The following is a 14068-nucleotide window of genomic DNA, read 5'->3' as shown; positions in this document are numbered from 1 at the left end:
TAAAAGCACTCTAATGGTAGAGTGTTAAAATTATAGCTTGAAGATGTTTGTCACAGTGTTGTATACAGTAGTGAAAAGTTGGAAATGACACAAACTCAGGGTAAATACGCTGTGACACAGGTATACCAGAGGTTACCAGTTAGCCATCCAAAAACAGGTTCTGAAAGGGTTAATGAGTTGAAAAGATGTTCATATTGTGACAAGTGGAAAAAAGAAACAAAGGGCATATCTGTTGTAGATTATTCTCGGGACAATTTCCTATGTGGGCCTGAGGCATCTGGCAATGCCATGGTACAATTTTTCCTTTACGTGCAGACTAATGTGACTAAGAGATTTTCTTTTTATTAATAGTGGAGTGTTTGCCGGGCGCGGTGGCTCAAGCCTATAATCTCCGCACTTTGGGAGGCCAAGGCGGGCAGATCATGAGGTCAGGAGATCGAGACCATCCTGGCTAACACGGTGAAACCCCGTCTCTACTAAAAATGCAAAAAATTAACCGGGCGTGGCGGCGGGCGCCTGTAGTCCCAGCTACTTGGGAGGCTGAAGCAGGAGAATGGAGTGAACCCGGGAGGTGGAGCTTGCAGTGAGCCGAGATCACGCTACTGCACTCCAGCCTGGGCGACTGAGCGAGACTCTGTCTCAAAAAAAAAAAAAAAAAAAAAAATTGGAGCGTTTAAAAGAAGATGTGGGTAATGTTGTCCCCTTTCCTAGAAGCCGGCTAAAAATCAGCCTTAAAAAGTTTATAGGCTGGGTGCGGTGGGTTAAGGCCGGGTGTGGTGCCTCACGCCTGTAATCCTAGCACTTTGGGAGGCCGAGGAGGGTGGATCACCTGAGGTCAGAAGTTTGAAACCAGCCTGGCCAACATGGTGAAATCCCATCTCTACTAAAAATACAAAAATTAGCCAGCGTGGTGGCAGGCACCTATAATCCCAGCTACTCAGGAGACTGAGGCAGGAGAATTGCTTGAACCGCAGAAGAAGTGGTTGCAGTGAGCCAAGATCTTGCCACTACACTCCAGCCTGGGAGACAGAGTGAGACTCCATCATAAAATAAAATAAAATTATAATCATGGCTCAGACTAGGGCAAGAGGAGAGAAGCACCCAGTTCAGGTACAAAATTTAAGGAGGTACCAAAAATTAAGTAAGCAAAGCAAATACTGTTTCAATGCAATATTTTAAAAAATCAATGCAAGACCAGCGTGGTCAACATGGTGAAACCCTGTCTCTAGTAAAAATACAAAAAAAAAAAAAAAAAAAAGACCAGGTATGAGGGCACAGGCCTGTAATCCCAGCTATTCAGGAGGCCGAGGCAGGAGAATCGCTTGAACCTGGGAGGCAGAGGTTGCAGTGAGCCAAGATTATGCCACTGCATCCAGCCTGGTCCACGGAGTGAGACTCTGTCTTAAAAAAAAAAAAAAAAAAAAAAATTCAATGCAAGAAAATTCATGATAAAGAAAATAACCAGTTTCAAAATCTGACAGTGCTATGCCAGATCGTAACGGACACTGAGGCAAATGGAAACACGGGCACCTCTCTATGCAGACATTTTTAATGTGTTTGTTTTTGTTGTCTATATTTAAGATGTTCAACAGGATGCTTTGATATAAGGAAAGGATAACTGTAGTTAAGTGAATTAACCTTTTCATTATCTCTTGTAGTTACCTTTTGTGTGTGTGCAAAAGTATCCAAAATTTACTTTCTTAGCAAATTTCCACTTCACAATACAATATTAACTACTGTCCTCATGTTATACACCTGAGCTCTGGACTTATTCATCACACATAGCTGCAATTTTGTGCCCTTTGACCTCTATCTCCCCGTTTCTCCTCTACTCCATCACCACCTCAGTAACCACCATTCTATCCTCTTGTTTCCATGTATTTGATGGTTTTTTGAGATTCCATGTATGTGTGACATCATGCAGTATTTGTCTCTCTGTGACTCGTTTATTTCACTTAGGAAAATGTCCTTCAGTGTCCTTCAGGTTTATCCATGTTGTCACAAATGGCAGGATCTCCTTCTTTTTTAAAGCTGAATAATATTGTTAATGGCCAGGAACAGTGGCTCACGCCTGTAATCCCAGCACTTTGGGAGACCAAGGTGGGCGGATCACCTGAGGTCAGGAGTTCAAGACCAGCCTAGTTAACATGGTGAAACCCTGTCTTTACTAAAAATACAAAAATTAGTTGGGCGTGATGGCACATGCCTGTAGTCCCAGGTGCTCGGGAGGCTGAGGCAGGAGAATCACATGAACCTGGGAGGCTGAAACTGCAGCGAGCCAATATCATGCTACTGCACTCCAGCCTGGGTGACAGAGCGAGGCTCCATCTCAAAAAAAAAAAAAAAAAAAAAATATATATATATATATACACACACACACACACACACACACTATATATACACACACGTATATATATAGAAATACAGAAATATATTTAAATATAAATATATATTTAATTAATGGTTCATTTTCTTCCCAGAAGTTTGATTTTTAAAATATTATTGATGAATTTGCTTCCATTAAAACCAGCAAAGAGCTGGGCATGGTGGTGTGCACCTGTATTCTCAGCTATTCAGGAGGCTGAGGTAGGAGAATGGCTTGAGCCCAGGAGGTCAAGGTTGCAGTGAGCCAAGATCGCACCACTGCACTCTAGCCTGGGAGACAGAGCAAAAACGTGACTCCAAAAATAATAAAAAATAAAAAATAAGTCTTACAAAAATGCAGAAACAAACAGGAAATTAAAATATTAATAATTTTGGTTTGGGGGATACATAAAACATTTATACAGTGTTTTAAATTCTAATACACTTTCCAATTTTTCAGTATTTTTTCAACTAGTGTTCTGGGAGGATAAGCGTATTGTACGTGGTCAATAAATATTTCTTGAGTAAATGGATCTGCATTTTCTTGCACACCATAAATTATTCAGATTATAAAAAGGCAAATTTATTTCATGTTATGTGTATGGGATTAGAGAACCATGAAGTTTTTACTCCTTTCTCCCTCTAGTGGAGACAAATGATACCACAGGGATAAAAGAATGGCAAGTGTGGTTTGATGATACTAAGAAAAATCCCTGTTGTGGAGGTCGCAGCTTTATCTACTCACCTTAGAAACAGAGAGTTTGCCGGCCAGTCGCGGTGGCTCACGCCTGTAATCTCAGCACTTTAGGAGACAGAGGTGGGTGGATCACCTGAGGTCGGGAGTTCGAGGCCAGCCTGACCAAAATAGAGAAACCCCGTCTCTACTAGCAATACAAAATTAGCCGGACGTGGTGGTGCATGCCTGTAATCCCAGCTACTTGGGAGGCTGAAGCAGGAGAATCGCTTGAACCTGGGAAGTGAAGGTTGCAGTGAGCCAAGATCGTGCCTTGACTAAGGCAACTATATCTTGTTTATTTATTCACTTTTTTCCAGTACAAGTTTAATATTCATTAAAGCAGTGTTTTTTTCAGGTGTGGGGGAGAATGGCGGCAGGGAGTAGGATCTGCTGAAGGCAAGAGCTTCACTGTGAGGATGGAGCCCCGCACCTCGGGTTTCCCGCAGCCCAGGATCTGGTGGCAGACAATGGTATCATCGCATCTTTGTTCCTGCAAGGATGGGACGCGGTCTGCCTCATCTCCTGGGCACATCAGGAGCGCTTTCCAGACTCCGGGTGATCGGGGAATAGCTCCCAGTATGGTCTTAGTTGGGATCTCCTCCTGACCCATGTTAATCCATGAACTCCCCATGATGAGGGCTAGTGAGGGCCTCTCCCTGGAGTCAAGGACCAGAAATGTGTTTATGAGGCGTTCTAGTTCTATGGAAATAAGGAATGGGACCGCCTGTCATCATTCACACAGTATTAGTGTTGTCCTCAGCCCCACAAAAGTCTGTCCGACAGATGGCAGGTCCCGGCCACCATGGTGTAGACAGTGACTCCCAAGCTCCCCATGCCCACCGGGGTCCATCGTACTTTTGTCCCGGGGAACAGTTCCGAGGCTGCGTAAGAGGAGCTCCCACCGAAGGGCCTCAGCTTTCAGCCTATGGTGAATCCGGTATCAAAGCCAGAGTCTGTTGTTTCCATGTCGTGCTGAGCCTCCTCAGGGAAGTTCTCTGGCTTCAGAACCCTGTAGATAATTTCCTGCTGGAAGCCTCACTGCACGGAATACTCTATTTGCTGGAACTTGCCCCGGGCGTCTTCCCCCTTCAAGGAGGAGAATTCGAGGGTGAAGTCGGATAGCTCTCTCGAGCTGGCTTAATCCACGACCAGGAACAGCCTGTTCTGGGCGCCAGCCACGGGAGTCTGATGATCTTCGGGCGATGAAGGGCCTTCATCATATGGACCCTGCGGTACAGACGCTGGAGGCTGCAGGAGCCCTGCTGCCCTGTTGGGGTGACCTCCACAGCCATCTCGGTCCCAGTGAGAATGTGCTGGGCCAGCTGCCTTGACTTCTGCAAAGCTGCCCTGGCTGATGACCTTGAGGAGCCTATGATCATCAGTAAGGGTCTCCTCGGAGGCAGAAGTCGTCCCAAGGCCCCACAGCGTGGAGACCTCCCAGCTACACATCTCAGCTAGGAATGCCAACTGAGAATACTATCCCTACAAACTTTGCTAACGAGAAGCAAAAATGACATGGCTGGAGGTGTCTGCTGACATGTGAGGGCGACCTCTGGTCACTTCCATGCCAGGGACAACATTCGAGGCCAACTCCACTGTGGCTGCAACCAGGAGCCGGATGATGTCACCAGGAATCACCTCTCCCAGCCCCTTGGCTCTGCTGACTTCCCTCTGAGTTGATGTCATTCTCAGGTGGGCTCTTCCTCCAAGGTGACAGGATGGCACCCACAGCCCCAGCAGCCTAACGGAAAAACAGATCTTCTCCTCCCGAATGTTTCCAAGACAACGGCCTGACCTTTGGCACAGAGTGTGTCACATGAGCAGGCCTTAGCCAATCACTGTGGAAAAAGAAGATGGGATCTGCTGATTGGCCAGATTGAGGTCATGTGGCCCCTGTCTCCATGGAAACTTGAGAGTGACTTAGCTGTTTTTTCAGTTGGGAGACGGTGTGATGGCTGAGAGAGCAGGTTCAGTGTGGAAAGGTCACTACAACTGGATATCCAACTGCAAAAGGAAGACCAGAAATGTGTTTATAAGGACCAGAAATGTGTTTATGAGGCGTTCTACCTCATAGGTAGAAGGTTGGACTCCTACCTCACAGGATATAGAAAAAATAAATAAAACAACAGCTAACAAGCGGCCAGAAAGTGCTAGTCTCCTGGAGTGTATGATACACAAACATCAACTCAAAATCGACCAGTGTTGTAAATACAAACGTTGAAACCAGAAAGCTATTCGAAGCAAACAAAGGGTAATTTTTTATGACCCCTAAGGTCATGAAAACCCATAGTGATTTTAGAGATACACCAAATTACAAGCAAAAGAACAAAAAGTAGATACATTTCAGTTGACTCTTTATTTTGTACATTCCGAGTTTTGAAATATATGTAATAACCTGTATCCATCATCACTGTGTCATACAGAATGGTTTCACTGCCCTGAAAATCCCCTGTATTCCACGGCCTTAGAGGTCTGGTGGTGTGAGCCTCGTCATCGATGTTTTGGGTGGTGGGGAATGTAGGTGTGATTTTCAGTTATTATCCTCTGCTTTAGGTCAGAAAAGAGAGGAATTCCCCACCTAGACTCATATTTTCATAAAACCATAGATAATGGAGGAATGCAATTCTGCAGGTCAAGAAATGAATCGTCAGGATATGTTGTTCCGTCGGATTACCAAGGTAAAAAAACAAAACAAACAAACAAAAAACAACAACAACAACAAAAAACTAAGAAATAAGGAAGGAGATCACATTTTAGAACCCAACAATGCAGCTTGAATTCTGCATTGATCTTGAGCTACTCATTTGGACTTTCTGAATGCAGTGTGAATGTTTCTTCCCAAGCAGTGGGGGACGCATGCACCTGCCGGTGCTCGTGCACACGGGATTGGCGTGCAGATGTGTGCAGGCCACACACGGAATGTTCTGCAGCTGCCCTGGGCCCTGGGTGTGTGAGGCGGCCCCCTGCCATGTTGAACTTTAAAGGGTGTGATGCCGGAATGTTGTTGGCTGAGTCCTGATTAGCATGAGCCCTTCTGATCCTCTTACCTCACACCTTGCCTGGCATCAGCCCAAATGGCGTTTGTGCAAATGGTTTATTGGCACGGGCTTGGGACGAAATCCACCCAAGAGGAGGGGTCCCTGGGGCCTTGCTATCCGTGGACTTGGATGAACTCATAGTGCCTGGGGGTGGAGAGGATGACCCTCAAACATGTTTTCCATCTCGTGTTTTTCTCCTAGATGCAGGACCCTAGATGCAGAGCCCCAGGGCACAGAGGATTCCAGATTCTTACAGGGGACTGAAGGAGGCTTGACTGAAAGGAATCAGGGCTGCGAGGGTGGGGGAGAGATTCTAGTAGTTTCTCCATTTCACAGCAATAATTCCTCCCCGCCCCAACCCAACACACACACATACACATGATATATGCATACACCTGTCTGGTGTGCAAGTTCCCCTTTTGCTCAGACTTCTGATTTTGCAGACACTTCTAAGGAAACATTGATGTTCCCTTTAATTTTTGTCTTCTTGCTCTTGCAGCTTCCCCGCCACGTGTGCAATATGACTGATCCCAACTTCTTTCTTTCTTTCTCTTTCTTTCTTTCTTTCTTTCTTTCTTTCTTTCTTTCTTTCTTTCTTTCTTTCTTTCTTTCTTTCTTTCTTTCTTTCTTTCTCTCTCTCTCTCTCTCTCTCTTTTTTTTTTTTTGTGGGGGATGGGTTTTCACTCTTGTTGCCCAGGCTGGAGTGCAGTGGCATGATCTTGGCTCACTGCAACCTCCGCTTCCTGGGGTCAAGCGATTCCCCTGCCTCAGCCTGGGATTGCAGGTGCTGGGATTGCAGGTGCCCGCCACCACGCCTGGCTAATTTTTACATTTTCAGTAGAGGCAGGGTTTCACCATGTTGGCCAAGCTGGTCTGGAACTCCTGACCTCAGGCGACCCACCCGCCTCAGCCTCCCAAAGTGCTGGGATTACAGGCGTGAGCCACTGTGTCCAGTCTCCCACATTTCTTAAATGATCTGCATCATAAAATGTGGTGCTTTAATTATGTGCTATCTGGTTGTTCCTCATTTCCTGGACACCTATGAGTATTATCTCCCAAACTAGTTTGCTTAGCTGTGTGGAGGCGTGCACCTCAAGGCATGTTCTTGCAAAAACCCACTTCCCCCATTCCCTTCCTGTGGTTAGAATGCTGGGTGCAAACAAGTAATTACTCTGTGTTTGGCTATGAATTATAATATAGGGCATTAGGTTCCCAGTACAAAAGGACTCCTTTTTTTTTTTTTTTTTTTTTTTTTGATACATGGTCTTGCTCTGTCTCCCAGGTTGGAGTGCAGTGGTACATCTTGGCTCATGGGGCAACCTCTGCCTCCTGGGTTAAAGCAATTCTCCTGCCTCAGCCTCCTGAGTAGCTGAGATTATAGGTGCCCGCCACCACACCGGGCTAATTTTGTATTTTTAGTAGAGACAGGATTTCACCATGTTGGCCAGACTGATCTCGAACTCCTGACTTCAGGTGATCCACCCGCCTTGGGCCCAGTTGGATTCATCTTTAAGGAACAAGTTAACCAAAAAGGAGGACCAAACATAATAAGCATACGTATTTTGTATATATGTAAAAATGTAAATGCACTAAACGATGCTAGGTAATGTTAATGGATATATGTGCTTTGTATATTAATACATGTTTAAATGTTATTAATATGTATTTGGATGTATATACTGTATGTGTATGAAATTTAGAATGGAAGTATATACACCGAATAAATAATGACATTTGCCTGCTCGGGGAAACAGAGAGGAGAGAAATTGGATTGTCTGGGGAGCCAATGGGAGACTACTTGTTTGTAAAATGTTATTTTTAAAAGACTCAAAGTAAATATAATGTCAGTAATTGTCCATTCTGGGTGATTGGAATGTAGATGTTTGATGTATTATAATTGCCTGATATAAAATGTAAAAAATAGGCTGGACGCAGTGACTCCTGCCTGTATTCCCAGCACTTTGAGAGGCCGAGGCAGGTCGATCACCTAGGCCAGGAATTCCAGACCAGATTAGCCAACATGGTAAAACCCCGTCTCCACTAAAAATACAAAAATTAGCCAGGTGTGTTGGCGGGCACCTGTAATCCCAGCTACTCTGGAGGCTGAGGCAGGAGAATCGCTTGAACCCGGGAGGCGGAGGTGGCAGTGAGCTGAGACCACACCACTGCACTCCAGCCTGGGCAGCAAGAGTGAAATTCTGTCTCAGAAAAGGGAAGGGGAGGGGAGGGGAGGGGAGGAGAAGTGGAGGTGGAGGGGGAGGGGAGGGGACGGGAGGGGAGAGGAGGGGGGGAGAGAGAAAGAGAGAGAGAGAGAAAGAGCGAGAAAGAAAGAAGGAAAGAAAGAAAGAAAAAGAAAGAGAAAGAAAAAGAAAGAAAGAGAGAGAGAGAAAGAAAGAAAGAAAGAAAGAAAGAAAGAAAGAAAGAAAGAAAGAAAGAAAGAAAAGAAAGAAAGAAAGAAAGAAAAAGAAGAAAGAGAAGTTGGCATCAGTCATATTGCACACATGGAGGGGAAGCTTCAGGAGCAAGAAGACAAAAATAAAAGGAAACATCTTTGTTTCCTTTGAAGTGTCTGCAAAACCATAAGTCTGAGCAAAAGGGGAACTTGCGGCACCAGACAGGTGTGTGCATATGTGTGTGTGTGTGCATATATGATGTGTGTATGCATATATCATGTGTGTATATATTATGTGTGTATGCATATATCATGTGTGTGCATATATCGTGTGTATGCATATATCATGTGTGTGCATATATCATTACACATTTGTTAAAACAGAGTGTAAAAAATAGTGAGCTGAAATGTATCTGCTTTGTTTTTTCTTGTACTTTTGGTGTCATCTCTAAAATCACTGTGGGTTTTTATGACCTTAGATATGGCTCATAAAATATTACCCTTTGTTTGCTTCTAAAAGCTTTCTAGTTTCAAAGTTTATCTTGACTACACTGGTCGATTTTGAGTTGATGTTTGTGTATCATACACGGCAGTAGACTAGAACTTTCTGGCCCCTTGTTAGCTGTTGTTTCATTCATTTTTCTATATCCTGTGAAGTAGGAGTCCAAAGTCATTCTTTTGCAGTTGGATATCCAGTTGTAGTGACCTTTCGAGCCTGAACCACTTCTCTCAGGCATGACACCGTCTTCCAACTGAAAACAACTAAGCAGTTCTCAAGTTTCCATGGAGATGAGGCAGACCACGTCCTATCCTTGTAGGAACAAAGATGCGATGATACCATGGTCTGCTACCAGATCCTGGGCTGCAGGAAACCCGAGGTGCAGGGCTCCACCATCACAGTGAAGCTCCTGCCTTCAGCAGATCCCACCACCTGTTGCCATTCTTCCCCATCATCTGAAAGAAACTCCTTTAATAAGTATTAAACTTGTACTGGAAAAAATTCAATAAGTAAATAAGATATCATTGTCGTAACAAACTCTGTATTTCTAAGGTGAATTAATAAAGCTGTCACCTCCACAAGGATTTTTTTTTTTTTTTTTTTTGAGACGGAGTTTCACTTTTGTCGCCCAGGCTGGAGTGAAATGGCCTGATCTCGGCTCACTGCAACCTCCGCCTCTCGGGTTCCAGCTCTAAATTTTATTTGTATTTTTAGTAGAGACGGGGTTTCTCCATGTTGGTCAGGCTGGTCTCGAACTCCTGACCTCAGGTGATCCACCCGCCTCGGCCTCCCAAAGTGCTGGGTTTACAGGCATGAGCCACCACACCCAGTCATGCATTCTTCTTTAAACTATTGGCTGCTTAAGACTCTGCTATTTAATTTCCACATCTGAATTTTCCAGCATTCTTTTTATTGTGAATTTCCAGCTTCTTTCTAGAGCAATCATAGAAGATACTTTGTATCTTCAGTCAACAACATTCAGACATGTGGAAATTAAATAGCAGACTCATAAACAGCCAGTGGTTTAAAGAAGAATGCACCGCTGGGTGTGGTGGCTCACGCCTGTAATCCCAGCACTTTGGGAGGCCGAGGCGGGTGGATTACCTGAGGTTGGGAGTTTGAGACCAGCCTGACCAACATGGTGAAACCCCTGTCTCTACTAAAAATACAAAATTAGCCGGGCGTGGTGGTGAATGCCTATAATCCCAGCTACTCGGGAGGCTGAGGCAGGAGAATTGCTTAAACCCGGGAGACAGGGGTTGCGGTGAGCTGAGATCGCGCCATTGTACTCCAGCCTGGGCAACAAGAGGGAAACTGTCTAAAACCAAAAAATAAATAAAGAGAGAAAGAAAGAGAAAGAAAAGAAAACCTAATTAAAATCACGGTAAACAGACATTGAGGTGTACATGTAAAGGTCTCCCTCTTTGGCTCACGAAACCCAATTTCTCACCACAAAACCATCCACTCCTTACACGTGTTGCCTTTCAAATGCTTTTAATAAAGAACAGGTGGGGAAGTACAAAGTGTAACAATTGAGAGTAGGAAAGAGGACCAGCATCCAACTCTGGGACCACACCCCCAACAGCTTCTCAGCGCCCCCTCCTCCTGCAGTTCATCCACCCGTCAGCATTTCTGCCTGCCTGGCCAGCCCGTCTGCCTGCAAGGCTCTGGCCAATCTCTCCCTGGTTTTCTTCACCCTCCTGGTCTGTCTCCGGATATCTGCACGAGTCACCAGTTGGCCCGAGAGGGGCGGTGGGAGCTGACAACCCACTCCTGGGGTTGGCCCCCCTGCCACAGCTGGAAACTGCCCAGGGGTGGACTCGGGCAGCCTGTGCACACGCTCAGCTCCAGCCCTGTCCAGAGATTCACCGGCCATCCCCGGTGCGAGGATACTGAAGACGTTCTCCAACTGCAGTGGACTCGAACCTTCGCCTTGGCTGCTGCAGGGCTGCAGGGCCTGCATTCTCCGGTAGGCGCAGAGTTGCTGTGGCTTCTCCAGGTGCTCCTCCCCTTTTCTGCGTCTGACCTGGTTGTCAGGATGAGACCTGATCCTTGTCACCGGCCTCGGGAAGATGCAGCTGGTGAGTCTCACGGGGAGAGCAGACCTCGCAGCTCGTCTCCGACGGGCCTTGGCCATGTGGATTTCTCGTTTCTTCTGTAAAGCCCAGGGCATCATGTTTCTTTTGAGCTTCCCCTTTCAAAAGAAAAGAAAAGGTGAAATTTCAGCCAAATGGAGGCTGGAGAAGGTCAGCTCTGGGGGGCTTCTCTCAGCTCAGTGGAATCTTCCCACCAGCCTCTCTTTCTGGGGAAATGTGTCTCAAACGGCACCGTACATCCTCAGCACCCGCAGGGTTTGTTAAACTCAGATCTCTGGACCTGAACCCAAGTGAGCCTGGGGTGGACCCTAGAGTCTGCATTTCTCCATGTGATGCTCATGCTGCTGGCAGGAGCTCCAAGCATTGACACTGGGTCCTGGGACCTCATCGGGCTGATGCGAGTCAAGGACTAAATGCTCAAGGTCATGTCCCAGGGCCAGTTCCAGACCTTGTCCCTCCTCATCCTCCTCGGAGGACACCCCTCTCTTCTCTTCCCTGCCACTGTCAGCTACACACATGCTGGTGCCTCCTAACCTATCCCCAACAGGACACCGGGATCCCAGACTTCCCTGTGAACCAAGACCTCACATTTCTCTGTATCTCTTGCTGCTGTGCTTCAGGACACACCATCATTTTCATAGCTCCTTGACTCCCTGGTCTCCAAAGAAATGGTGCCCTCGCCAACCCTTAAAATACTCACTGCCACACCCGGATCCCATCTTCACCTGAGCGCCTCCTGCTCCTGAAGAAAAACCTCAGAAACACCATGTTGGCTTTCTGTTTCTGATAAGCTCAATTAACCAGAGTTGTACCATGAGGGAATCTTTTGATGACATACTGGGAAAGATGATTAAGTTCTTCCTAAGATTTGAAATCCTTTCTTGCTCTAACTCAATTAGAAGACTCTAGTCTCATAAAGCTGTTTCAGATACAGACTTTATCAGGGCCTTCGTTTCTGTCCTTCTCATTTCATTTCTGTTGTCCTGGCATTAAGATTAACACTACCCCTTTACACAACCTAAGATGTTCCCCTTTGGAGGGAAAATTATTTAGTCCCCTTAGTTACAGGGCACCTGTGATGTGCCAAGCTGTACAGTAGAACCCCTGATCCAGAAGTAAACTTTGTAAGGCACCGTTCTGTTGATTTTCATCTTGGTGAGAAGGAAGACGTAATAAACACACTATAAACAAATTTCTGATAGAATCGAAGCTATTATCCCCATACAGTTTCATGGGCAAAAATGAGAATACTTTGAATATTATTCAACAAATATTAACACCTAAAGTATAACTTTCCACAACATCTAGTTTTAAGAACAACTCACTGCTAACTGCAAAGATGTTTTACAGAAAGAAAAAGGACACAAATGGACATTCTTGTGGTCGATAAAAATCCCGTACTCACCAGAACAGATGGTCTTGGAAAAGAGGTGAACGTGGGCTCTCCCATAGCTGTCGAGTTTCTCTTGCTGACCCCAGTCCTGAGATGCAGACAGCCCTTGGCTTGCTGGAAAATGCAGTGACTTCTGCATCTGGCTCCTCTTTTATAGAGAAAGGGAGTGATAACCCAATCACTGGATAATCCACAAGGAACGCCCTATCTCCGCCCATTGGATTTGAGGCATTTCTAAATCTTTATACAGAAACCAATGTGGTGTTACCGACACAGAGTGTTAGTAGAAAAAGAATTTAATATGTGTGTGTGGCGAGGTGGTATTTGCAGTTAATGTCAGCATTTTAGATGTGTTCCCTTTTCCTCCCCTTCTTTCAAATATCTCTGAAAGCATTCAATGGAAATAAGAATGGAACTGTTGGCTGGGCGTGGTGGCTCACGCCTGTAATCCCAACACTTTGGGAGGCTAAGGTGGGTGGATCACCTGAGGTCAGGAGTTCGTGACCAGCCTCAACATGGAGAAACCCCGTCTCTACTAAAAATACAAAATTAGCCGGGTGTGGTGGTGCACGCCTGTCATCTCAGCTACTCGGGAGGCTGAGGGAGGAGAATTGCTTGAACCTGGGAAGCAGAGGTAGCAGTGAGCCGAGATCGCGCCATTGCACTCCAGCCTGGGAGACAAAAGCGAAACTCTGTCTCAAAAAAAAAAAAAAAAAAAAAAAAAAAAAAAAAAAAAACCAAGAATGGAATTGTCCGTGTACATAAATGTTCATGCACTATTTGATTTAATAACAAAAATTAAAGACCATTTAAATGTTCATCCGGAAAAAAATGCCCAACAACTTTCCAATGTTGCTCACCCTGTGCTTTGGTTGGGATACCTGCTTTTGAGCTGTCTTTCACTTTAGTAATCTAGACTTTTGCTAGGTTCAATTTCATCTTAATGTCTTCCTTTTTTGTTGTTTGTTTTCTGAGATAGGGTCTTTGAGACAGTGTCACCCAGGCTGCAGTGCAGTGGCTCGATCATCGCTCACTGCCGCCTCGACCTTCTGGGCTCAAGAAATCCTCCCTCCTCAGCCTTCCAAGCAGCTGGGACCACAGGTACATGCCCCTCCACCCAGCTAATTTTTGTATTTTTTGTAGAGACAGGGTCTTGCCATATTGCCCAGGCTCATCTCAAATTTCTAGGCTCAAGTGATCCTCCTTCCTCAGCTTCCCAAAGTGCTGGGATTATAGGTGTGAGCCACCTCATCCAGCCAATTTCTAACATTCTTAATTGCAGTTCTAACTATAAGACACAATAAATAGCTTTAATTAAATAATAGGTTGAAAAGCAACTCCACACTGAATGAGAGACAAACTTTCCTTTCAATACAATAGAACTCAAAATGGCAAGGAGAAAAGTATAACTTGGATTACATTAAATTATGTTAAGATTAAAAAGATTTATTAAGAGCTCCCATTACTCAGGCTGGACACGGTGGCTCACACCTGTAATCCCAAGAGGCCAAGGTGAGCAGATCACCTGAGGTCAGGAGTTTGAGACCAGC

The 14068-nt window shown here is 45.4% G+C and overlaps 1 protein-coding gene across 1 annotated transcript; it reads right to left on the bottom strand.

Annotated features, from left to right (window-relative positions):
- Nucleotides 1-10184: 10184 nt before the first annotated feature.
- On the bottom strand, nucleotides 10185-11304 carry LOC103233787 (putative methyl-CpG-binding domain protein 3-like 5). Its single transcript, XM_007995016.3, has one exon. The coding sequence runs from the start codon at nucleotides 11203-11205 to the stop codon at nucleotides 10642-10644; it is 564 nt and encodes a 187-aa protein (XP_007993207.3). The 5' UTR covers nucleotides 11206-11304; the 3' UTR covers nucleotides 10185-10641.
- Nucleotides 11305-14068: the final 2764 nt, after the last annotated feature.

This window comes from Chlorocebus sabaeus, chromosome 6, assembly GCF_047675955.1.
Source record: "Chlorocebus sabaeus isolate Y175 chromosome 6, mChlSab1.0.hap1, whole genome shotgun sequence".
Taxonomy (NCBI): domain Eukaryota; kingdom Metazoa; phylum Chordata; class Mammalia; order Primates; family Cercopithecidae; genus Chlorocebus; species Chlorocebus sabaeus.
The sequence above is the reverse complement of the archived record's forward strand: the minus strand, read 5'-3'. Positions and strand labels throughout refer to the sequence as shown.

Bases quoted from the DNA above. Each gene is read 5' to 3' on its own strand.
- LOC103233787 (XM_007995016.3), bottom strand. From the start codon at position 11,205: ATGATGCCCTGGGCTTTACAGAAGAAACGAGAAATCCACATGGCCAAG.